General features: G+C 40.3%; 3 protein-coding genes across 14 annotated transcripts in view; 1 reads left to right on the top strand and 2 right to left on the bottom strand.

Annotated features, from left to right (window-relative positions):
• The window catches only part of atg13 (ATG13 autophagy related 13 homolog (S. cerevisiae)), a 41,636-nt gene extending 30,836 nt beyond the window's left edge, over positions 1-10,800 (bottom strand). For 2 of the 5 annotated variants that reach the window (XM_061804919.1, XM_061804898.1), the window contains exons 1-5: positions 10,630-10,788; positions 9,943-10,023; positions 9,756-9,836; positions 9,073-9,192; positions 7,394-7,440 (exon numbers count right to left, since the gene is read on the bottom strand). In XM_061804919.1, the coding sequence (XP_061660903.1) occupies positions 7,394-7,440; positions 9,073-9,192; positions 9,756-9,836; positions 9,943-10,011 (317 nt within the window). In that variant the 5' untranslated portion in view covers positions 10,012-10,023; positions 10,630-10,788. Of the gene's footprint in view, positions 1-1,633; positions 2,758-7,393; positions 7,441-9,072; positions 9,193-9,755; positions 9,837-9,942; positions 10,024-10,629 lie in introns of those variants that run through there. The other 3 variants (XM_061804908.1, XM_061804937.1, XM_061804928.1) reach the window with 3 other exon arrangements.
• Positions 10,486-13,441, top strand: harbi1 (harbinger transposase derived 1). Of its 4 annotated transcripts, none has more exons than XM_061804968.1 (6): positions 10,486-10,505; positions 11,450-11,615; positions 11,696-11,898; positions 11,979-12,274; positions 12,371-12,546; positions 12,626-13,441. In XM_061804968.1, exons 2-6 carry the CDS (start codon positions 11,451-11,453, stop codon positions 12,824-12,826), a joined length of 1,041 nt encoding a protein of 346 aa, XP_061660952.1. In that variant the 5' UTR covers positions 10,486-10,505; position 11,450; the 3' UTR covers positions 12,827-13,441. The 4 variants fall into 4 exon arrangements, with proteins under 4 accessions (XP_061660952.1, XP_061660935.1, XP_061660944.1 ...); XM_061804951.1 differs by lacking the exon at positions 10,486-10,505 and adding an exon at positions 10,893-11,028; XM_061804960.1 differs by lacking the exon at positions 10,486-10,505 and adding an exon at positions 10,933-11,024.
• Positions 13,442-13,674: 233 nt separating this feature from the next.
• Positions 13,675-26,229, bottom strand: part of creb3l1 (cAMP responsive element binding protein 3-like 1) — a 64,270-nt gene continuing 51,715 nt past the window's right edge. For all 5 annotated transcript variants that reach the window (XM_061804875.1, XM_061804892.1, XM_061804884.1 and 2 more), the window contains 5 exons: positions 22,032-22,100; positions 15,369-15,471; positions 15,135-15,282; positions 14,676-14,838; positions 13,675-14,596 (listed from right to left, as the gene is read on the bottom strand). In XM_061804875.1, the coding sequence (XP_061660859.1) occupies positions 14,560-14,596; positions 14,676-14,838; positions 15,135-15,282; positions 15,369-15,471; positions 22,032-22,100 (520 nt within the window). In that variant the 3' untranslated portion in view covers positions 13,675-14,559. The remainder of the gene's footprint in view (positions 14,597-14,675; positions 14,839-15,134; positions 15,283-15,368; positions 15,472-22,031; positions 22,101-26,229) is intronic.

Genomic DNA, 26,229 nt, shown 5'->3' with positions numbered 1-26,229 from the left:
TACACAAACAGCGATGAGATGGTCAGAGACCGCATACTTTTCGTTACCAACTCACTGAGTGTGGGTGAAACGTTACTCAGCCTGGGGCCAGAGCTCGAAAAAAGCGATCGGCATACCCCGCACCCACGAGTTAGCAATAGTGCAGCTAAAGGCTTTGGCTAGCAACAGCCACGAGGTTCACGTTATCCAACGCAAACCTGCAAAGCAAAGCTTCACTGCGGGTGGTAGTAGGCATATTGATAGCCCAAAGACCTCTGTAAAGATATGGATTAAGAGACCCCCCACACCCTCCACAAAAAAAAAAAAAAAATACCACACTGGCATACAGGACTGCAGGAAGACTCATTGATATAAGGCAAGTGATTGGTGTCTGCTGCAAATTCGACCAATGAGAGCATGTGTGGATGAGAGGATGTGTGGATTTATCTCGTGAGCTGATTGGCTGCGCGTCATCGAAGCTCTACCCAGCAACTTCCGTTCCACCCTTTCCCTTGTCCTTCCTTTCCGCCATTTTCCATGCTGTTGACTCTCTGCGCGATAACCTCACATATCGTCAAAATGCCGCCAAAGAAGAAAATGATCAGCAAAAAAGTCAAACTTTTGGATTTGATCAAAGACGGCAGAAGTTACGCTTTTGTGGCGCAATATTATGGCGTGAATGAATCCACGGTGCACTACATACAATCCATAAAATAACTTCAATAATTTTTAATAAGGTAGTGAAATGTGTGCTGACTGCAAAATAAGAAGATTGTTTGAATGGAAGCTACATTCGCTTTGTGGATAGCGGATGACAGGAAAACGGCCTGGTGACAATGATGAAAGAGGTGTGAAGGTGTGAAGTGCTGACGAAACTCAAGCTGCAAGGAGGGATTCACCCCCTCAAGGACGAGGCTTTTCGCCAAGCAAAGGTTGGTTTGAAAAATTTCAAAAGCTTTACGCCCTCAGAAGCTTGGCTCTGTATGGTGAGGCTTCCTCCAGTGACAAAGATGCTGCTTGTCGTTATGTGGAGGAAGAATTTGGACAACACATCGACGAAAATATGGCACCAGCTGTCGAGTTTAGCAATTGATTTGATGGGGTTACGTCCTTGTAGATGGGAATTTTGAAGCAGAAGGAAAAACAAAGAGGACGCAATGTTTTTCTCATGGATAAAAATCTCAGCTACACCCCCATCACTTTTAAATGGATTAATTCTCCATAAAATTATCTATTTGCTCTCTTGTTTTGCTTTTCATGCTTGATTCGAAACGCGCTTAAACGATGTGATGTAACGAATAGAGGCGCAATGCGTGGAATGGAGGGGACGTCACAATGTTGCGAGGGAAAGGATGTCACCGGGACGCGTTGGGAACATTCTGCGCTCTACAGGACAAGACATCATGCGTCTGCTTTATTTGTCACGGTTGCTTTGTTTTAGCATGTTTGCTGTGTTTGTTGTTACGTGTGAATTTAGACTAACATCCCCTTTGTTCGATCTAGCAAAATGTGACAAGGCAGTTGTATTGCGTTTCTGACAATTTAATCTCACATCAACACAAACACGATAAAATAGCTAAAACAAAATAGGTGTTCAAGAACAGAGTAATTAATCCACAACGGCGAATAGTCACCAATGTTGAACGAGTGTTACCAAAGAAGCAAATATTCGTCCCAGCAGGTACTGCAAGTTCGTGAAAGTTCAAGCCGGTCCAAAAGCAAAATGCAGCAGGTGTCCGTGTAGTTAGCTGTTCCAAGCAGCGTAGTTGCCCAGAGACGTAGTGAAGTTGTTAGAAGAAACATCGTTGGCAGTCTCTCTCGTCCTTATATAGTTAATCCTTGAAACATTTCAGACTTCGGTGTCACAAAGGACACAAAGAGTTTGCGTCACATGGACCAAAAGCATTACAGGAAACCGCGTCACATCATAAGGACTTAAAAGTAAGAAGAGAAATAGTGTCACAAGGATCCGCAGCTTAACAACTTAGCATACAAAGAATAAAATACAAACACACACATAACACTCTCCCCATTAAAGAAAAGAAAGTTCCAGATAAACTCTCTGTTGTACTATAAATAAGTAACACTTAAAACATGTTAAAACGGTAAACACAGAAACGAAAACACGGAAAAAATACAACAGAAGTATCAAACATCAAACAACTTTACACCCTGGAGAGTGCACCAGCGCGTGTAATACCCTCCACCTAAGCACCCACTGGTTGTACCCAGCCGTGCTCCAAAACATGCCCCAAGAATTTAACTTGGGCCTTTCCAAACTCGCACTTTGCAAGATGGACAGTCAGTGCCCTGCCAACATTCCCTCGAAGAACTCTTGAATCCTCTTCCATGGCGTAAACGATGACATCATTCATATAGGCTTTGCCAACTTCCAGAGCCGATGTCACGTTGTTGACGAGCCTTTGGAACGTTGCTGGGGCATTCTTTAAGCCGAACAGCATCACTTTGTATCGATACAGTCAGTCAGCAAATGGCGCAATTTTCTTGGTCTGTGAGCCGCACCTGCCAGAAGCCCTCCAGAATGTCAAACGTCCTCATGTATGTAACTTCACAGATGTGATCAATGCAATCATCCACTCTTGGCAGAGCGTAGGAATCAGTTTGTGACAGTGCATTGAGAGTTTTCATGTTAGCGCAGCGGCGCCAACCACCACCACTCTCCTTCCACAGAATCTCACTCTTCGCAGGATTCATTCAATATTATTGTTGTTTCACAGGCAAAGCATCACCCACATCTATATCATGACTAATTAGACATGTGCGGCCAGGCACATCTGGAAACAGGTCAGAAATCTCCAAAAGCAAATGTGACATTTCAGTTTCCTGGTCAATTGACAAATGTGTGAGTTTCTCATCAAGGTGAGCTAATACATCGGAATTGCACAACTTTGGAGAAGCATTTTCACTAACATCATCAAACATGACATTGCTAACAACATCATCAACATTGTCATTGATGCTTGCATCATCATCAACTGTACAATCAGTAACTGGGAAGGAGAGTGTTGTTGCAATACAACTGACTTGTTTGTTCTTTAACATATTTTCAAACGTATCAGTAGAACCTAAGGTGTTTGCAGATCATTCATCAACCTCTGAAGCTAAAGAATGAACCATGAACGTATCCGATAAATCACAAATGGAATCATTCGGCAAAGAAGTCTTGGAAAAAAATGTCCTTTAACATTGAAGGAGTCAGTGCATAAGACGGAAAAATACCTGGAAAGTCACACTCTAACGTCTCTGTATTGGGCGAACACAAGAGAAACAGTGATAATAGGATCAGCGCCAACTTGTGCCCCCAAAAGATCGTTGCCGATCAATAAATGAACACCCGGAACTGGAAGAGACTCAAGAACACCAACCTCAATGGTGTCAGAAACTAAATCTGAAGTCAAATTCACAATATGCATAGGAGCAAGAGAACAGCCACTTATACCCTTATTAATATTATCTGAGTTAGCTGAAGACTCTGCAGAAAAAGGCAAAACATCCTTCAAAATCAGAGAATGCAGAGCTCCAGTGTCCGTCAGAATAGTAACGGGCCTGGGTAGAATTATCTCCCATAAGTGAAACCAAACCACTGTGAATAAAATGCAAAAACTTCACCTGAACTTCAGAATCTGAAAGTTCATTGTCAGAACCAAAACTCTCCTCAGAACCACTTGGCAAGGAAGGCTGAGGTGCGATACATGCACAATCATTTGGGTAACTAGTGGGCTGATTTTTGTATTTGAGCTTTTTGCAAACAGAAATCAAGTAACCAGGCTTTTTACAGTAGGTACAGACAGGTCCTTCGATCTGAGAATTTGAATTTGAACCTGCCTTATCATCAGTTGACTCTGTATGAGAAAGTCTTTTGGCTGAAAAACCTGGAATTACCAGGAGACTGAAAAGAACTCTTGTGAGTCAAAAAATATCTGCTAACACCGCTGCATCATGTAAGGTTTTAACATTTTGTTCATCCAAATAGGTCCTGAGATCAGAATGAACACACTGCTTAAATTCCTCCATCAAAACTAACTGCCTCAAACTCTGCCAATCTAAAATCCTCTTTGAACTACACCACCTATCAAACAAAGTTACATTTTCCCTCGCAAACTCTACAAAGCTCTTAGTGACCCTTTTTTGAGTACTTCTAAATTTCTGTCGGTACGCTTCGGGTGCAAACTCATCAGCTTCAAGTAGGGTCTTTTTGACAAAATCATAGTCAGAACTTTGCTCGACAGAAAGGGCCGAATACGCATCCTGAGCTTTTCCCTTTAATACAATTTGCAATAGCATAGTCCACTTGAGGTTTTAAGCAACTTTCTCAAAGTAGAGAAAGTACTTAACTCCTTTTTTCATTGAAAGTAGGGACCATTTTGGCATACTGTGTAATATCAAGAGGACGACCTAACTGAATCAAAGGACTTTTTAAGTTTCTTAAGTTCAATTTCTTTGTCAAATTCTAATTTTCTAAGTTCTATGTCTGTCCTTCGCCTTTCTCTTTCAATCTGAAGTTGTTATTCCAGTTTCTTTAATTCTAAAACGTCTGAAGTTTCCTCTTTTACCAAAGCCAAAACATCAGGAACAAAAACGTCCTCAACAATGTAATGATTCAGAACAATTTTCAAAATTTGGAATTTTCTCATCGCAGGTTTGGCATCAAGTCAGAAATAACTAGCAAGCTGCAAGAGATCGGACTTGCACAAATCACAGACTGATTCTGGGGTAGGGGACCTAATAAAGGGCTCAACATTAAACTCCATTTTGCTGGGTTCACAGTTTAAGTTGCAAATATGCCAAAAAAAATTATGCAGCGCAGTTGCCCAGAGCAGTGGTTGAAGTTGTTAGAAGAAACCCGTTGTCAGTCTGTCTCGTCCTTATATAGGTAATCCTTGAAACATTTCAGACTTCCGTGTCACAAAGGACACAAAGAGTTTGCGTCCCACAGACCCAAAAGCATTAGAAAAACCATGTCACATCATAAGGACTTAAAAGTAGGAAAGGAAACAGTGTTACAAAGATCTGCATCTTCAAAACTTAAAAACATAAAAGGAAATTAAAGAGAACAAAGAATAAAATACACAACCACCAGTTACATTGGCCCTAAGGAAATAAAAAGGATTTGTGGAAATGTGGCCAGAACAGGTAGGAGATTATAACTGTACACATCCCCTAAGTCCTCACGAGCAAAAGCTCCTCTTGTCTTCCTTCCTTAAATATTGTACTTTAAATGTCCTAGGTTGCATAAACCCGACGAGAACCTCCACCAGAAGATTCTCCTAGTGAAGAATGTTAATTCCGTACTGCAACAAAATGTTATTTTATTGTTAAATTAAGACACTTGTACAGCAGCAGATTCTCAAATTGAGGAATGGTAACTATACAGTAATAGAATAGTGTTTTACCATTTGTATTTATACTATACATTTATAATACTATATATATAGATTATATTTATAAGGCTTTATAATTAAAAATGTAACTAAATACCTCTTTGTCTAAAACATGCCAAGTACAAATACTGTTTACATATTTTAAATGTTCAAACGATTACTGTTCTGCCAAAAGTATTCGCTCACCTGCCTTGACTCACATATGAGCGAAAGTGACGTCCTATTCCTTATCTATAGGATTCAATATGATATCAGCCCACCCTTTGCAACTATACCAGATTCAACTCTTCTGGGAAGGCTGTCTACAAAGGTCTAGGTGTGTTTATTAGAATACGTGAGCATTTTTCCAAAGTGCATTTGTGAGGTTATACATTGATGTTAGATGAAAAGGCCTGACTCTTAGTCTCCCCACTAATAAATTCCAAAGGTTTTCTATCACGGTGAGGTCATGGACTCTGTGGAGGCCAGTCAAGTTAATTCACACCAGACTCCGTCATCCATGTCTCTATGGAGCTTGCTTTTGTGTCCTGGTGCACAGCCATGTTAGAAATGGAAGAACTGTTCCCACAAAGTTGGGAGGATGGAACTGTCCACAATATTGGCTCATCAGTTCCAGCGAAAGGAACGCTGAAGAATTCAACAGGCCAACAACTTTTAGACAATTCATTACTTCCAACTTTGTGAGAAAGAACAGTTTGGGGATCAGCTCTTCCTGTTCCAACATGCACCAATCCACAAAGCAAGGTCCATAAAGACAGAGGTGAGAGTTTGGTGTGGCTGATTTTGACTGGCCTGCAGAGTCCTGACACCACGCTGATAGAACACGTTTGGGATGAATTAGAGTGCAGATTGAGAGCCAGGCCTTGTCATGCAAACAACAATGCGTGACTTGTCAAATGCAGTTGTGGAAGAAAAAAAATTCATCCACACACTCCTGAACCTTGTGGAAGTCCTTTTCAGAAGAGTTAAAACTCTAAAAGGTGAAACTATGTCTTATCAAGCCCTACTGATTAAGAAGGGGGTGTCAATTTCCATTAATATATTATTATTTTGTTACAAAATTATCTTCTAGTTGTTGTTTTAACTGATATTTAAAGCTAAGTTTTGGTAGTTGAATAAATAAAGATATTAAGTAAATGTGTTTATCAGTCATGATTCCACCATCAATCAAAATAATCTCAATTGTTATTATTGAAGCGGCATTTAGCTATTATGCTGCACAAATGGAACAAGTTGCGAACAGAAGTGACATAAGCCTCAAGTGTGTTTTGAAGTCAGTTAACTTTTTTTCCTCAGGCTTTTTCGAGCATTTCCACTTTTAAAAACTTATTGTATTGCAAGCTCTTTTAATTTTACTTTATTTAAATGTTTCATCTGTTTTAAAGGGTTATCTGTTTTTTTTTCTTTTTTTTAAATTGCTTTCACTGATGTAAAGCACAATGGGTTATCTTGAGTCTGATGTTCACTATATGATTGAATTTACTTTGCTTAGCATTAGCGTTGCTCTTAAGATTCAGCCGTTTATTTTGGTGAAGAAACCAAGGAAGGTTGTACTTCGTAGTGTACATTGCAAACCTTCCCATTTCCCCTGAGACTTTAAGCCAAGACACAACTAAACTTTTCCTCTGCAGTCATGCCCCCCCCCAAAAAAAATGTATTTTTACATTATAGTTTATTTACATTTTAATAACCCTTTATTTATTATTTATAAATTAATATATTGATTATTTATTAATTATTGGCATATATTTATAATTAATAATTGCAGACCATTTTTACATATTCATTCATGTAAAGTACTTAGTTCTGCATTTGTTGGGGTATTAAATCCATTTACAAATAATCATTCAAATCAAAAATTCAATCAAAAAATAATTTCTTCTGGTGTTTCAGCTTCGACTTTTCCGGCTTTAGCTACACCATTTCTGGTTTTTGATTGCGTTCCAGAATTTTAATTTCTGTTCATCACTACCTTTTTTTTGTCTCTTTGTAAGAAAAATAAAACATCTTACTTTTCATTCATCTCCAGGCACCAAGTCTCTAACTCCATTGAGTCCCCCTGGATGAAAGAGAAGCTTGTGATTGTCTAATAGCACTGGTCAGCTCCGGAATCACATGGTTTAATGACTCCAATCTTCACACTAAATCAAGAATAACAGCTCCGAGGTCTAACGTAGACCTGCAGTATCTCTATGCTTTTATTGTTCTTCTGGCTGGTTCCTACTAGAGGATGTGAGGCAGTTAGCAGACTCACAAAACCCTTTGGACTCAAGATGATTTTGCTCACTGCTTTCAGTCCAAGCAATAATATACATTGGTACCTCTACTTACGAAATCAATCCCTTCCTGAAGTAACTTCATAAACCTGAATTTTTCGTAAGTAGAAATGCATTTTGCATGTAAATAACCTAATCCATTCCAACCCCTCTGAAAAATGAGCATTCATAATGTGAGGAATAATAAAACATTATGTTCATTTACCATTGGTGTTGAGCAACAATGCGAAGAGAAGGGTGAGTGACAATCAAAAGGCATTATGGGGGACGGAGGAGGAGGCCTGCACACAACTTCCCAAGTTTTCAAACAAATTCTTTTGCTGCCTTCTGGTCTGCATTCGATGCCTTACCATTCCGAACAACAAAGTGAATTTCAGCCCTCCTCTTGAATTTTTCAAACCACCCACGTGATGCCCTAAACGGCAGGTGTGGGTCCTGCTCCGAAGTTCCCTCAGCGCCATCCTTCATCAGGAGGTCATTAAATATGCCGATTACTTTCTCACAAATTATAATCTCAGTCACTAAAAAAGGTTGATGGATGTTGTGAGGGAGGACATGAGGACAGTGAGTGTTGAGAGAGGAAGATGCATGAGATAGGCTTAGACGGAAAAAGATGACATGCTGTGGCAACCCCTAACATGATAAACCGAAAGAAAAAGAAGACTGTCTCTCACCGGCACTGACCATCAATTTCGTGGGGCCCATGGTGAAAAAAGATGAACAAATTCACAAAGAAGCTGTACTTAGTCGTGTACAAGTGTGCGCTAGTGTGTGACAATGGATTTGGTGACGAAGTTAGAGGAAGCCATACAAACCAAGATATAGGAAGCGTATCATGGGTAAAGATTGACGTCCCACGTAGCCAATATGATACCAGGAAGATACTATGGCGATAACCAATGGGAGAGCAGCTCTATTGTGCCATTTTCAAACAAAGAAGTACTGTTTAGGTTCGGTCAAATCCAACCTCTATTTCTGCCTTTTGTATCGTAAATTTCATTAGTAACTAGAGACAAAAATTTCCCCAGGAGGCTTTTCGTAGCCTGATTTTTTTTTTGTAAGTGGAGACGTTCGTAAGTAGAGGTATGACTGTATCAATAATTTAGTACAGGTGAGCGGTGAAGAGGAAAGTAGAGGCAGGATAAAGCAGGTAGGGCTAAGCATTACATATGGTATGTGACAAAGGATTAGCTTTGCTCATTTTACATTTTGTTGAAATTTTCATGATATTTTAAAGTGTATGTTATTTTTAAATACAGTATTAAAGTAACAGATTTTGCACAAAATATTTTTTTTTTCTGTGTGTTGCTTTTTCCAGTGAGTGAACCACACATGGGTACATTAAATGTTGGATTAAAAAAAAAAAAGTAGCTTTTTCACTTTAAATCAAGACACTTAAGAGATGAGGGTTTTACCTCTGAAGTCTTTAAGGAGATCTCCACACACATTGAGCGTCCAACAGCTGGAAGGTGGCCAGCCAATGCTTTCTTAGCTTCATGGGTCACTTCTGGGATGTCTTTGATTGCTAAATTAAACTGCAAAATAAAACATTTTTAAAATAAATAACACTCAGGCTTACAAAGGATGCGAGCATTTCAAATTACTTTTCGGTTCAACTCCAAAAACTATAACAGGGAATTAAAAGAGATGGTTTGGGTTTCAGGTATATTTATAATAAGTCTCTGAGATTCAGTATACACGAAGGATAGGATTAATGTAGCAGATCCATTATACAGCTCATGTAACGGAAACGCTGGCTAACAAAAAAAAAAAAAAAATCCAAACTTCAGTCCTTCCTTGAAAGTGGCAGATTTTTGTCCAGCTCATTTGGCAAGTTGTGGGTATCGAAACTCAGTGTGAGGGTAGCATAATGTAAACTACCTGTTATAGAACAATCTTACAAAACTCATTCTTAACCTAACTCATTCACAAACACATTTTGGGGAAAAAAAGACCAGATTTACTTGGTTCTGTGATTTCACACTTGATGGGCAAGCACTCCAGGAACCAAAATATGTGTACAGAAGGAAATCAAAATGTTATACCTGTATATTTTCCCTAAAAAAAAACAATCCCAACAATTTAAAAAATGAATTACCCAATCAGAGCCAGTAGGGGATGAAGACGAGCGAGTGCATATCTTCTCACCGAGGCGAGCCTGGACGATAACCTGAACAGTCTAAAAATCCATTAACAACATATTTAAACGATTGTTGAAGATAATAAAGAAAAATATTTTTCTAATCAAAACTAATATATTAATATTTAATACAGCAACTTCTCACTTTCAAAGCAAAGAATTTAATGAACTTGTCCAAGTCTTTTTTATCCTGGGGAGTCAGGCCACTGTCCATGTTGTCACGACCCTGCAATCAAGCATGAGCATATATTGAAGATGTTTTAAGAGCATACCACAAGCTATCATTCACCACAATATAAATAATACCGTACTGTAATGAACGAACATGTGAAACTTTGGCTTCAATAAAAACTAGACTGCAACAAATATACATATCTTTCCCATTAGATTTACAGCCAAATTCCAACCGAGCAGTCAAAAAACGATATTCCGCTTCCAGTATACACACATTCTTTTTTTTTAAGATAGTACGATATAGTTTTAAAACGCTACAATAAAGCAGTTTTCACAACACACACATATACAGATAGATAGATAGATAGATAGATAGATAGATAGATAGATAGATAGATAGATAGATAGATAGATAGATAGATAGATAGATAGATAGATAGCATCTACGTCGCTATAATGGTCATTGGTCTACTGTATAGAGATGATTTACTCCTGCAGTCCACGAGAGATCACTTTGCAATGTGTACTATAAAAGTAAAACCTTGCAAGATTATCCACCAAAAGAAGCGATGACTCATTAGTACATAGCTAAAGCGAAGCTGCCATAAAGCTAGCTGAACGTCGCGTAGTTTAGCCGTATCACAAAAAGGAAACCTACATGGGCTTTTCCTTTAGCAACGCAGTTTTAGTGAGTTACAAACCAGCTCAATAAATAGGACATTCGATGCAATCTTCCAGAATCATCAATAAAACGAATTCTCATGTAAACAACGTCAACAGCTGATGTGCTACTTTTCTGTTTATCTTCCCCATGTCGACGTGTTGAGACTTTCTAGATACAACTTTCGCGCGTAGTATAATTCAGTAAATGCACACAAAATAAAACAAAGAAGAATATAGCTGTTTTTTAATCGATACTATTCCCGATAGAATTAATTCCCGAGTTTATTTTTATTAGTGATATGTAAAAAAAAAAACAGCCTACAAAATAATTTTGGCGAATCGAGAACACGTGTTTTAAGTTACTTTTGCTCTGAAGACGTAGTTGGCTGTGTAGGTAAATCGTTCCGTCAATAAGGACAATTTAATAATGCGTTGGTTTTATTATTTGTGTGCAATGCGTTTCGTTATTGCTGATATTTTGTGTGTGTATTATTGAGTGAGCCTGTTTCCCTGTGAAATTAATTTGAGACGGAGCAGTTTGGTGATACGCATAGGAAGTTGGTTTCAGTTAATTCGGGTGCAGCCTCAGACAATGTTAACATTTGACTCAACAACACCAAAAATGTCCTTTGCGCAACGGAATAACAATGATTCATATAAATTATGATATTAAATAATACATTATCATGATTCATATAAATTATATTAAATAATGCATTATCATGATTCATATAAATTATATTAAATAATGGGTAAAACCTTATTAGCATATATTGTATTGTAAATGTATATTTTACCAATATTATTACCAACAGGATGGCAATCTCAATAGCGATTCTGGACTGTGATCTACTGTTGCATGGCCGTGGTCACAAAACCCTGGACCGCTTCGATGTGGGCTTGGTGTCAGATGAATTCCTCCTTATGCAGTTTGGCTTCCCCAGAGAGTTCATTCTGTACTTGGTGGAGTTACTAAGAGAGGTGATCTTTGCTTTCAAGAATACACTGTCACTTCTTTCCAAGATTTACTGTTTTGTGTTTCTTGTACTCCTGTGCACCAGTCCCTCAGTAGACGCACACAGAGGTCCAGGGCCATCAGTCCTGAGGTCCAGGTGCTGGCTGCGTTGGGCTTCTACACATCAGGTTCTTTCCAGACTTCAATGGGAGATACTATTGGAATCAGCCAAGCGTCTATGTCCAGATGTGTTTCCAATGTGACCAGAGCTTTAGTTGAGAAAGCTCCTGAGTTCATCATGTTCAATAGGTACAAGATGAAATAATTCAACTACTTAATTATGCTGCAGTGAAGTACTACATATAAATGAAGAATGGTGTTTCTTGCAGAGACGCCATGATCAGAGAGCAGACCTTCCAGGAGTTCCAGAGAGTGGCAGGAATGACAGGCGTTCTGGGAGTGCTGGACTGCGTTCAAGTCGCCATCAAGGCTCCTAACAGTGAAGACTCATCGTATGTGAACAAGAAAGGGTTTCACTCCATCGGCTGTCAGCTTGTTTGTGACGCCAGAGGCTTGTTACTCAGCGCGGAAACTCACTGGCCCGGTGGGCTCAGAGGCATAGATGTTCTTGAAAGATCTGCCCTTTACAAAAAACTTCAGGAAACTGAAGTGGGCTATTTTCTGGGTGAGAACTGTTTGTACAGTCAGGTAACATCTAGAAGTTTGGCTGTTTGATAGTTTTAAAAAAACAAAAAAAGGTTGACGTTTTTCTGCTTTTTAGGTGACAGCCGTTATCCTCTGAGGAAGTGGTTGATGACCCCAGTGAGTTGCCCTGAATCCCCTGCAGAGTTTGGATACAATCTTGCTCATGCGGCTACGCATGAGATTGTGGATAGAACGTTTCGAGCCATACAGACTAGATTCCGATGTTTAGATGGCACTAAAGGATATTTGCAGGTACTTTTGTTTACATAATAGAACACGGAGTATGATTCTGACATCCACAGTTTATTAACTAAAACTGTTTTCATCACAGTACTCACCAGAAAGGAGTTCATCCATCGTGTTGGCTTGTTGTGTTCTGCACAATGCATCGCTGCAATCAGGATTAGATGCCTGGACTCTGGAAAGGACAGACCCCCTGGAGCAGCTGGAAATTCTGGACCAAAGACCCGAGGACTGTGATGGTCAGGCTGAGGAATTGCGCAAAGAGCTCATTCTGAAACACTTCAGCTAATGTAGCTTGGACTCTGTTGGGCTTTGTTAAAAAAACAAGTGGAACTCACACAGGATGAAGTTTTATTTAAAGCAAGAAAGCCAAGAGACAGTGATGCTGATGCAGATTTTTAATATTTTGCTGGATTCTATTCTACGGACTACTCTACTATAACAGGCATATATGGAGGAACATGCAAGACACTGTACAACAAAACCAATATTCTGTGGACATTACTTCGTTTTTCTCCTCACGCAGCTTTCCCAAACAATTTAGTTTCATTGTTGTCCAGGTTTGGGAAAAACTCTCCAAACCCTTTATTCATCCATCCATCTTCCTCCCTGATAAAAGGCCTTTGCAACGCATTTCCACAGGCAAGTTATGTTGTTGCAGTCCACAATCTAGGCCTCTATTTACAGCTGCACATTATTTATGTACACCAATGCATTGACATTACTGAGTCAACCATGAAAAAATGGCATTGTGGGGGTTGATCAATGGTGAGCTGGATCATCTAGACAGCTCTTCTCTATGGACACTATAGGGCATAAGAATCAATGTACTGTATCAAATTTCTCACAATAGAACAGGGCTGAAGAAAATAATGTTTTACATAAAGTTCTTTTGAAGATGCTAGTGGTGTTTCACATCTGGAAATGTCATGCAATTATATACACTTTCTACAAACAGCAATAAATACGTACACTCAAGCGTATTTTACTTTGATGCCAAAATATTTTCAATCCAGTTTGTGGTAAATTAGAATACATCAACGTTTGATATTTTTGCCCTGATTTCACTGTTGCTTTCATTTGAAGGGGGAGAAAAGATAGTGATTTGTTTGTGTTACGGCTGAGAAACAAAACAGAATTCCAGTAAAAGACATTTTCCAATTTGGATGCCCACAGAAAAGCAAATGAACTAAACGCCACCAACCAAATCTTAAAATCTTTACACACTCCCAATGTCTTTTTTTTTTTTTTTTGCATAAATAAAATATGCTCTTATTTGATGTTCGGGATATATTATGAAGCAACATTATTATTTTTGTGCTTTTTAATCACAGTATTTAGAAAACAAAAAAATATTGTATAACCTAAACTTGAAAGCAGTATGTGTCATATTTTTTGTGGCATAATTTAAATATGCTCATTTTATGCTGCAACTCTACACATACACTTTTAAATGCCATAAAAACTTCAGTTAAATTTTTCACCCTCCTTTCAGAGCTATTGAATGGGAAAATATGAGTGTAGAAACTTTTAGGTCAAAAAGGAATACAGAGTTAACCCTTCTTAAGCTTTCACAGCCACAAATGAATTGGTTTAGTGATGTGTCAAACTGTGTGATAAAGACATTCTTCAGTTGACACTTCTTTTGGAGTCTTGTAAGTGGCCAAATGTGTCAGCTACAAGTGGAGAAAGCAATAGAATTGCTTCCTGTGTAGGAGGACACAGCACAGAAGCATGCTCCCTTTGAAACATGTTAGTGGCAAAACATTAAATATGCCAGTGGAGTGCACAGGGTGAAGTAGAAACTCACTGTGGAGGTCAATGTGTTCTTAAATAGAATGAGGGAAATCTATGATGTCATTAACAATGTGAGATCTTCACACACACACACACATATATATATATATATATATATATATATATATATATGTGTATAAACACATGCATATACACACACAAATGCACACACACATTATAATATATTTTTAATATGTGCCGTGTCAGGAGGGGCGGTCCAAGCTGTCAGAAGACTTCTGAACCGTTGTTTGGTTTAGTTTTTCTGAGGGAAATAAAGTACACGTCATTGTTGAAGGCAGTCAGTGTCGAGCATGAAGTACTTTAAAGTGTTTTAATCGCACCTCTGGTCCAACTTGGGCCTGCTAGTCTGGTTCCTGTGGATATCAGGTGTGTGGCGGTTTGTATTGATGTGGTTTAGAGACCGCAGCCTCTCCACTAGTAATGTCGCAGGAGTCATGTCCAGTGGAGACCCTTCATCAAAGAAGAGTAGGCTGCGGGAACGGACTACAACACACATACACAGCTTAAGTGTCATTTGCTTCTCGGAATGAAGAGTGAAAATGTGTGTGTGGGGGGGGACTTAATTGTAAAATGTAGCCTTTAATGTCTGAACAATAAAGGTGAAATACAGAGCTTAGTTTTGAGTTTTTACATTTTTTGTGAAAAGTTGTTACATGAAAATGAAGACGGCCTCAACATTGATCTGAATTAACAAAGCCTGCTTTTCTTACTTGATTCCAAGTAGCACATTTCTATGTAAAATCCTAACACAAAGGGGCCATTATTGAGAAGCAACATACCCTTATTGGTGGTGTAAAGGTCCTCTGACTGGGAAGTAGGTAGGGAAGAAGTATGTAAGGAGGAAGAAGAGGCATGAGTGATGAAGGAGAGGGGGGAGAAACAAGGAGAGAAGGAGCCCAACACCAGGACAAAACACAATGCCATCATCTGCACATAAAGAACAATACAACATTTGCCCATTTATGTACATTCATAACTTCACAGGGGAGGAGAATCCAAGTGGCCACACTTACCATGAGGCATGTCGCTGTTTGAGTTGAGGCCATTTTACAAGTACGAGGAAAAACTTTCCCTGAAATATGTGATTGGAGTTTCTGGAGCTGTTGGAGAAGTGTTCTGTTAACACAAATGACAAAAATGATACTTTATTGAGCTGATGTACAAACAGAAAAGAAAAGAAGCAGTGAGAGCTGATTATAAGAATTGCAGATATAGAAAAAAGGAGACGATTATGACGATTGAATTACGGTAGTCAGGTACATGCACACATCGACATCATAGGGGGCTTGAGCTCCTGCCCATTTTCTTCCTGAAGAAAATGTGGCCTTTTATTTAGATTTTTTTTTCCAACTAAATGTTTTTCTCTCTCTCTAATAGTTATGTACAGTGAAGAAAATAAGTATTTGAACACCCTGCTATATTGCAAGTTCTCCCGCATGGAGGGGTCTGAAATTTTCATCGTAGATGTAAATCCACTGTGAGAGAGATCATCTAAAAAGAAAAATCCAGAAATCACAATGTATGACTTTTTCAACAATTTGTGTGATACAGCTGCAAATAAGTATTTGAACACTTGTCCATCAGATAGAATTTTGATCCTCAAAGACCTGTTAGTCCGCCTGTAAAAGTCCACCTCCACTCCATGTATTATCATGAATCAGATGCACCTGTGTGAGGTTGTTAGCTGTATACAGACATCCTATACAATCAGTAAGACTCAAACTCGTAACATGGCCGAGACCAAAGAGATGTCCAAAGACACCTGAGACAAAATTGTACAACTCCACACGGGCTACAGAGAGATACCTCCAGTCCATGTATTATCCTGAATCAGATGCACCTGTTTGAGGTTGTTAGCTAAATGAAGAAACCTCTCCACCCAATACAATCAGGAAGAATCAAACTTGTATCATGGCTAAGACCAAAGAGCTGTCCAAAGACACCAGAGACAAAGGGCAACAGAGCAGCTTGGTTGGTGAAAAAAGGTCCACGGGTATCGTGCGCATGCCTCTCGGTGGTGGGTTCCAAGCTGCAAGTTCAGCTTAGTGCTAGCACAAGCATGACTATCATATGCCGTTCTAACTTGCTCGGTAGTGTAAATATTAGCATTTTGCGACATAAACATTGAAACTTGTTTGCGGCAAATTATTCGATTGGACAACAGAGTTATACAGTATAACGATCCAAGCCTCAGTGTGATGTCACATTTCCTTTTAACGACACTAAATAAGTGTTTGGAAACTGAGGACACACTGGTGACTCTTTTGTAGGTAAATTCTTTTCAATTCTTGCATGATTTACAACTTGAATTGCCCAACAGTCTACAGTCCCGGGTGTTGTATTCTGCGCTTCATAATGTGCCACACAATTTCAATTGGAGACAGGTCTGGACTCACACACTTTTTACTCAGAAGCTACGCAGTTGCAACATGAGCAGACTGTGGCCTGTTGAAATAAGCAGGGACGTCCCTGACAAAGACATTGCTCGTATGAGATCATGCTGCATGTTGCACCAAAACATGGATGTACCTATCAGGATTACTGGGAATAATGTTTTCACAGATGTGCAAGTTAGCCATGCCATGGGCTCTAATACATTGCATTCCATCACAAATGCTGGCTTTTGAACTGTGCTGAAAATATGGACGATCCTTTTCGCGGCTTTACATCAACAGCCAACAAGTAGCCATTCGTGGGTAAATTTCAGCAGTAATATTTACTCTCCCACCAGCCACTTTGGTGGGTTGAGTTGGATAAATACTTTTGATGCATATTAAGTAAATCGTTATCCAGATGGTCTTATTGTCTTATTGTTATTGTTAGTCCATCGTAGATGAGCTCGGGCCCAGAGAGGCCACTGGAGTTCCTGGTGCTGTTGATATATGGCTTTGCATGGTAGAGTTTTAAACTCGTATTTGCAGATACATCAGTATGTCGTGTATCATGAGTGAGTCATGAGTATTAATTCTTCGTTTTGGGCCTCACCACTTTTGTGGAGAGATTTCTCAAGATACTCTAAATCTTTTGAAGTTACTATGTGCTGTAGATAAAATTCATTGCAATTGTATGTTGAGAAATGTTCCCAAAACTGTGGTACAAAATGCTAAGACTGGTTCACAAATTTATGTGCAGGTGAATTGTAAGTTAGTTGCTTAAGAAGTTAATTGCATAAGTGAAGAAGCTGTTGGAACGCCTTCTAGTTTTGGTTCTCATTGTTTGGTTGTGCCTACATGAGGGAAGGAACTTGAAGAGCTCGTGACCAGGATGTGGACGGTCTGAGAGGATTTTGCCTTCTCTTGTCTTAGTTCGGGTAGCGTGCAATTCCTAAAGGGTGGATAAGCTGGTGCCGACAATCCTTTCAACAGTTTTAATTCTTCATTGCAGTGGGAGTTTGTCATTTTATGTGGCAGCACCAAACCAGCCTGTGATGGATGTACACATATAGTGATTCAATGACCGCTGTGTAGAACTGTCTGAATGGGTTAGGAGCTACAGAAAGTACATGCTCTGCTGGCCTTTTTTGAGGATGGAGTTGTTTGTCTGTCTCCCACTTCAGGTCCTGAGAGACTGTAGTTCCCAGGAATTCAAAGGTCTCAACAGATAACACGACAGCTGGGCAGCATGAGGGGCAGCTGTGGTAAAGGATTCCTCCTGAAGTCCACAATCTCTCTGGTGCTAAGGATTATGGTGGAGCACTTGAAGCAAGATGGTACTTCAAGATGGTAGTTTCAGGGATCTGTTGAAGATCTTCGTGAAGACTGGAGCAAGATGGTCTGCGGAGACTTTGAGGCAGGATAGGGACACAAGGTCTGGGCCCGCTGCTTTGGTAAACTTTTGTTATTTGAAGATGTGTCTCACGTCCTGTTCATGGATGGTCAATGCAGAAGCCAGAGGTGTTGAAGTGGCCGGGGGTGCGGGGTGTGAAGATGTCGTTTGTTCAGCTCTTCGGCGAGCCTACTATTGTTCTTAACTTGGGGGGCGGGGTACTGTCGCTTGTAATTTGTTATGGATTGTAATGCATTGCAGAGTGATTTCTTCATTAGCAATAAACTGTTTTTCAAGCTTTATTGCAGCATTCCTCTTTGCAATGTTAATTTCTTTAGTCAGCTGGTTGGTAGTGCAATTGTAGAAGCCCCTATTCCGCCGAAGTTGCTTAAGTTTGCAATGAACCATGGTTTGTTGTCAGTGAATGCGCAAAATAACTTTATGGGTACAGGTAAGTCTTCACAGAAACTGACTTAGGATGTAACTGCCCATATAGCCGTCGAGGGTGCCACTTTAATTTTAACTTCAGTGTGTGAAGTGAAACAGCTTCAAGTTCTATTTTTGCTTCATTGGTCCACTTTTTCACAGATTTTACTGAAGGCTTCACACATTCAAGTACTTGTATGTCGGTATAAGGTAGATTAAACAGTGATCAGCATAGCCTAGGGCTGTGCGGGGTATGGCACGGTATACACGGTTTATTGTAGTATAGCAGCAGTCAAAAATGTTATTCTCCCTGGTAGAACAGTCAATGTTTTGCTCATATTTAGGGAATTTGATCAAAATAATATGATAAAACAAATGTTAATGAGGCATATTTGAAAAATCAGTGCAAATTGAGAGGTATAAATATGGATAATATAACACTGTATACCAGGGGACTCAAACTGGCACGCCGCGGGACATTTGTGGCCCACGTAATAATATGTTGTGGCCCCCACCTTAATATGCAAGTTTAATGTTAGTGCAGCACTCAAGTTTTACATGGATGGCACTTTTACTGTTGTGTCCAACGCCAACCAATCATGGTCGGGTATACGGCTCATGGGCACGTGCAAGCAGAGAAATATTTTTCTGAATGAAAATTACAGCAGCGTTGCAGTGTAGCATTTTACTAGTAGTTTTGTACACAACTTGTTGACACAAGCATCTTTGTTTATCATTTGTCATTCATTCATTTTCTGAGCCGCTTATCCTCACCAGGGTTGTGGTGGTGCCCAATCCCAGGTATCATCGGGCAAGGTACACTCTAAACTGGTTGCCAGCCAGTTGCAGAGCACACAGAGACAGACAGTCGCGCTCACAATCACACCTAAGGCCAATTTATAGTCCCTAATTAATGCATATTTTTGGGGATGTGGGAGGAAACAGGAATGCATGGAGAAAACCCATGCAGGCACGGGAAGAACATGCAAACTCCACACAGGCGGGGCTGGGATTTCAATCCCGGACCTCAGAACTGTGAGGCCAACGGTCTAACCAGTTGCACCACTGTGTTGCCTCCTAGTTTATCTTTATGTGTTTAACTTGGGAAAAAAAAAAAAGATGTTTGAGAAGATTGAATTTTCTTTTAAATTTTTAATTGAAATTGACCGCGAGTGCATGTGCGCTGACACTGTGGCCTAGCCTCAGATGGACGCTGCCTCCAGCAGCCACGAGGTAAATTGAGTTTGAGGCCCCTGCAAAAGTACATGTGTTAATATGCATAAAAATAACTCATATTATTTTATGCATATTATGCATATGCATATTACTGTATAAAATTATTGTGGTGCTGAGAAAGTATTTATGTAATGTCCAGAAAATTCATGCCCAAAGAAATAAGTGCAGGTGTCGCAAGTTTTTCGAATACAAAATCAACATTTTTCACCCCCTTCTTCTTTATACCTTCGACTCTTAGACTGCACCTATTCAAGAACTGTCGACATAGTGGTTTTTGTGTGACCTGGGGAGCAGGGTTCTGATGGTATGCACTGCAATGGCACAATGTGAACAGTGAGGGGAGATACGCTCACAAGCTCTCATATGCACAGCGTTGGAATAGAGCTGTTACTCATACATCAGCCGCTGGCTCAAATAGCAACCAAATGAACTCAAGGAATTCTACTCAGTCAGATATACAACCGACACAGTAAGCAAGTCAGGCATTTGGCCTTTGTCACTCCCTTTTCACAAAAAAAAAAAAATGGAGGAAAAAACACTTGGGTGTCTCACTGAAATGATTAATGGCTGCTTAAGGTATATAGCATGTATAAGAAGGTCCCACTGACTGTTTTTAAGTGAAAGTGACTGGATCAAACATGAATGACAGGTCAGGCCCATCACATACTGGATCTTCGTCTTGACTTGAACATGACATATTTAATACAAACAAACCTGTTTTTAGATTTGCTGTGTTTACTCACATTGAGCAGTTTGTGCCAACTCAACCATTTTCCCGAGTGAGTGATTGTTTATGAGTGTCTGTGTGTGGGAGCTGGTTGTGAAAACTTTAATTACAGACTGCTTCAGACAGAAAACCCCTTTCCTCCACCCCACCCTCCCCCATTCCATCCATCCACCCATCTTTTGCTTCAACCCACAACATAATAGCAGATTGGGCTCATTTTTCGATAGCAACAGAACTATTTTATTACTATAAATATAGTGTATGGAGGAAAGATACATTTATTATTCGACGTCTGGACTGCAGATACTGAAATATACTTATATTATTTTTTTTTCCTTAGATAAGCGGTACTGTAGACTCTAAATTGCCCCTCTGTGTCATTGTGAGTGGTTATCCACACAAAGCGGAGGTGCTGGAGTCTATCCAAGATCATTTCTGGCAAAATGCAGATTACACCCTGAACTGGTTCCCAATCCATCCGAGGGCACATATCAACACCATCACTGAGTGGGAATTGAATCCACACGGCCCACACCAAAGTCAGATGTGAGTACCCCTGCACCAACAGTGACTCTCTCTCTCATTCTATGAGAGAGAGAGAGAGAGAGAGAGAGAGAGACAAAGAGAGAGAGAGAGAGAGAGAGAGGAGAGAGAGACAAAGAGTGTGTGTGAGAGAGAGAGAGCAACTGTACAGAAATATACGTACTTAACTTTTACTCACTTAACTGTACATAAATATATGTACTTCATTTGTGCTCAAAGATGAATAAAGCAAAATGTTTAGCACGTTAACTTCAAACAATCATGTAATAAAATTGTAGTCGTGCTCATTGGGTTGCATACACAGACACTCATCTTATTTCCGGGTTTGATCAATGTGATGTTTCGCTCCTCTGCATATAGGAAATTTAGAAAGAAACCTGAAATTTGCCCTGTTGCTGGACACAGAGAGGTACTGGCTAGGCTGTCTTGTGTGTTTGTATAACATGTCACACAAATCATTCACTACGATAAAAATGGAAAAAAAAGGAGAACAGTGTGTTATCGCAATGTAGTGACAGAAAACTAAATAATTAGCGGAGCTTCTTCTACTTCTATTTTTTCTTCTTCTTTGTATTTTCCGGCAATGTTGCAGTTGTCAGTAAAACTCTTTTGTGGGAGGAGACTCATGATTCTGGGTGGAGATATTTCCAAGTGTGTGGTGGGCTGTGCTGGTCTTCTCCAGTGCATGACACAAGAGCACGGAGAACATGCATACCTATTTTTTTCTTTGCTGATCACATTTTAAAAATCAATTTGTACCTCGCTTAACCTATAATTTGTTCCTCAGAGCTGTCTTATCAAAGAGGGAATGAACCACTTTGGACTACAACAAAAGGACAATTAGAAGAAAAAAGGCAAACACAAATAATATATTTAATTTATGGGTGGTTCAGAGCATACTAACTCGGAGACATGTGTTTCACTGTGACAAAGCACACACTTTTGCATTCACGTGCCATTGTGGTGATTTGGGCCTCACCTGTTGGCCGTCTCCAGATTTTCTACTTTTCTCCACAGTTCACCATTTTCTGATGTGTAGTTTTCCACCCTGGCGAAAAAAAAGAGACATCTAGTTTTTATTCACACACACCATACAGATATACACAGTGAAGAAAATAAGTATTTGAACACCCTGCTTTAGTGGAAGTTCTCCCACTGTCATGATCCTGCCGGTCCAGCCCTGGTTGTGCAGGTGCAGGCGTGGTCGCGCTGATTAGGAGGCGCACAAGTGCGCCTCATGCTGGCTGATTGGCCACGGTGTATATAGGACCATGGGGACAACTGGTCTGGCGCCAGATCGTTGCGGTTCATGCCCCCTTCCAGCAGTCCCGTTTCTCTGATCGTATTTCCGTGTGTACTTACCTCCAACCAACCCAGTAAGCCTGCCTCTTCTGATACTGCTGCTTTTCCTGACTGACTCACTGATCATTGACCACGGACCGAATAAAGGCTTTTTGTACATTTCCTGCTTGCCTCTGGAGTCGTGCATTTGGGTCCGCCCTCGAGCCCCGAGGGGTCTGAAATTTTAATTGTAGGTGCATGTCCACTGTGAGAGAGATCATCTAAAAAGAAAAATCCAGAAATCACAATGTATGATTTTTTCATGATTTATTTGTATGATACAGCTGCAAATAAGTATCTGAACACCTGAGAAAACCAATGTTATTATTTGGTACAGTAGCCTTTGTCTGCAATTACAGAGGTCAAACGTTTCCTTGTAGTTGTTCACCAGGTTTGCACACACTGCAGGAGGGATTTTGGCCCACTCCGCCACACAGATCTTCTCTCGATCAGACAGGTTTCTGGTCTGTCACTGAGGAACACGGAGTTTCAGCTCCCTCCGAAGATTTTCTATTGGGTTTTGGTCTGGAGACTGGCTTGGCCACGCCAGAACCTTGGTAGGCTCAGGGATGAGAATGACCAATTTGGAAAAACACAGAAAATGTCTGTCAATGGGGGTGGGGGGGTGTTGAGTGTCCTCCTGGATATTTTTTGCTCCTATCGGAACAAAGAGTGCACAGCACTTTGCTGGGAATGTCCACTTTTTGTATGTGTTCGGTTAGACATGTTGATGCCGTTTTCGGTCCTATCTGCACGGTTACGCTTTTTTCAAGCCTTGCCCGTCTGAAACAGTTTTTGATTGCAGCATCCTTGTCAATTGCCCTCACTCATCTTCATCCTTTTTTTCCAACACTTTCACCATCGTAAAACTTTGAACACACCGTCGCTCAGTTCACGCTATCTAAGTCCCATGCGCCATTAACTTGGCTAACTAACAAGTTATACTGCGATTTCTGAGAACCGAGAACACATGTACATGGCAATGGAGAAACTCGATTAACCACTAACACGATTGGATCGTTATACTGTATAACTCTGTTGTCCAATCGAGTAATTTGCCGCAAACAAGTTTCAATGTTTATGTCGCAAAATGCTAATATTTACACTACCGAGCAAGTTAGAATGGCATATGATAGTTGTGCTTGTGCTAGCACTAAGTTGAACTTGCAGCTCGGAACCCACCACCGAGAGGCATGTGCACGATACCCGTGGACATTTTTTCACCAACCAAGCTGGTCCGTCGCCCCTTGTCTCTGGTGTCTTTGGACAGCTCTTTGGTCTTAGCCATGATATAAGTTTGAGTCTTCCTGATTGTATGTATGTATGTATGTATGAATAATTATTTGTGATACAGTTGCAAATAAGTATTTGAACATCTGTCCATTCCATGTATTATCCTGAATCAGATGCACCTGTGTGAGGTCGTTAGCTGCATACAGACATCCTATACAATCAGTAAGACTCAAACTTGTAACATGGGCGAGACCAAAGAGCTGTCCAAAGACACCAGAGACAAAATTGTACAACTCCACATGGGCTACAGAGAGATTGCCAAGCAGCTTGGGGGAAAAAAAGGTCCACTGTTTGAGCAATCATTAGAAAATGGAAGAAGCTAAACATGACGGTCAATCTCAATCGGAGTGGAGCCCCATGCAAGATATCCCCTCGTGGGGTCTCAATGACCCTTCGAAAGGTGAGGAATCAGCCCATGACTACACAACAGGACTTGGTCAATGACCTGAAAAGAGCTGGCACCACCATTTCCAAGGTGACTGTTGGTAATGTACTAAAATATCATGGTTTGAAATTATGCATGGCATGGAAGGTTCCCCTGCTTAAGCCAGAACATGTCAAGGCCAGTCTTAAGTTTGCCAATGGCCATTTGGACGATACAGAGGAGTCATGGGAGAAAATTTTGTGGTCAGGTGAGACCAAAATTGGTCATAATTCCACTAACTGTGTTTGGAGGAAGACGAATGATGGGTTCCATCCCAAGAACACTATCCCTACTGTGAAGCATGGGGTGGTAGCATCATGCTTTGGGGGTGTTTTCTGCACATGGGACAGGACGGCTGCATTGTATCAAGGAGAGGATGACTGTGGCCATGTATTGTGAGATTTTGGGGAGCAACTTCTTTCCCTCAGTCAGAGCATTGAAGATAGGTCACGGCTGGGTCTTTCAACATGACAATGACCTGAAGCACACAGCCCGGAAAACCAAGGAGTGGCTCCATAAGAAGCATATCAAGGTTCTGGCGTGGCCTAGCCAGTCTCCAGACTTAAACACAATCGAAAATCTTTGGAGGGAGCTGAAACTCCGTGTTTCTCAGTGACAGCCCAGAATCCTGTTTGATCTAGAGAAGATCTGTGAGGAGGAGTGGGCCAAAATCCCTCCTGCAGTGTGTGCAAACCTGGTGAACAACTACAAGGAAACGTTTGACCTTTGTAATTGCAAACAAAGACGACTGTACCAAATATTAACATTGTTTTTCTCATGTTTGCAAATACTTATTTGCAGCTGTATCACACAAATAAATCGTTACAAATTTAATATATTGTGATTTCTGGATTTTTCTTTTTGGATTATCTCTCTCACAGTGGACATGCACCTATGATGAAAATTTTAGACCACTCTATGGTTTCTAAGTGGGAGAACTTGCAATATAGCAGGGTGTTCAAATACTTATCTTTTTCACTGTATAATCTATCTCTTTATATATACATATATTCATCCATCTATCTATTTTCTGAGCCGCTTATCCTCACAAGGGTCACATTAGTGTTGGAGCCTATCCCAGCTATCATCGGGTAGGTGGCAGGGGACACCCTGAGCTGGTTGTCAGCCAATCGCAGAGCACATGGAAATCGACAACAGTCGCACTCACAATGACACCTCGGGGCATTTTAGAGTCTCCAATTAATGCATGTTTTTTGATGCGGGAGGAAACCCGAGTGCCCGGAGAAAACCCACACAGGCACGGAGAGAACATGCAAACTCCACACAGGCGGGTCCAGGATTGAACCCGGGACCTCAGAGCTGTGAGGCCAACGCTTTCCAGCTGATCCACCGTGCCGCCTCATAAAGTATGTCATTGCTTACACACAGCATGAGATGCTAGAGCTAAGCAGCTGATATTAAATACTTTTAACAAAAGCCTTAGTTTGCAATGGCATATTCAAGACGCCTCCTGCATGGAGAAACTAGTCTCATGCTTTAGTCTGGTGTGATTTTGGCCCATTCCTACAGAAAAGCAATTTTCGAATCTTGAAGGTTCTGTGGGCTTCTTGTTTGGACCTTCAGTTTCAGTTCTTTCCATAAAATTTCAATTAGATTCAAGTAAGGTGATTGGTTGGGCCATTCTAGCAGCACTATTTTTTTTTGTCGTTGAACCCAATTAAGAGTTTCTTTGTCACTGTTTTGGATCATTATCTTGATAAAATCTTGACCCTCTTTTCATTTTTATCATCCTCATAGATGGCAGCAGATATTTTTATTGATAATTTCTTTTTTGGCCCATTCATACTTTCTTCAATAATGCGGCGTTTACCAGTACCATTTGCTGTAAGCAGCCCCACACCATCATGGTGTCTCCCCTGAACTTCATTGCTGCTATGGTGTTTTTAGGGTGACGTGCAGTGCCACTCCTCCTCCAAATGTGGTGTACATTATGGCATCCAGAGATTTCAATTTGTCCCTCATCAGATGAGGTTATATTTTCCCAGTACTTAAATTGGTTGTCAAAATGTTTTTCAGCAAATTTTTCGCAAATTTTGACGTGATTTTTTTCACCAACGGGGTCTTCCATGGTGACTGTTCGCTCATTGTCCATTAAATT

Source organism: Syngnathoides biaculeatus, chromosome 2 (genome assembly GCF_019802595.1).
Source record: "Syngnathoides biaculeatus isolate LvHL_M chromosome 2, ASM1980259v1, whole genome shotgun sequence".
NCBI classification, from domain to species: domain Eukaryota; kingdom Metazoa; phylum Chordata; class Actinopteri; order Syngnathiformes; family Syngnathidae; genus Syngnathoides; species Syngnathoides biaculeatus.
The sequence above is the reverse complement of the archived record's forward strand: the minus strand, read 5'-3'. Positions and strand labels throughout refer to the sequence as shown.

Excerpts from the sequence above, each read along its gene's own strand:
- harbi1 (XM_061804968.1), top strand. The coding sequence starts at position 11,451 with ATGGCAATCTCAATAGCGATTCTGGACTGTGATCTACTGTTGCATGGC. Across the intron at positions 11,616-11,695 it reads TGGTGGAGTTACTAAGAGAG|TCCCTCAGTAGACGCACACA; the intron begins GTGATCTTTGCT and ends CCTGTGCACCAG. Across the intron at positions 12,547-12,625 it reads GCACTAAAGGATATTTGCAG|TACTCACCAGAAAGGAGTTC; the intron begins GTACTTTTGTTT and ends TTTTCATCACAG.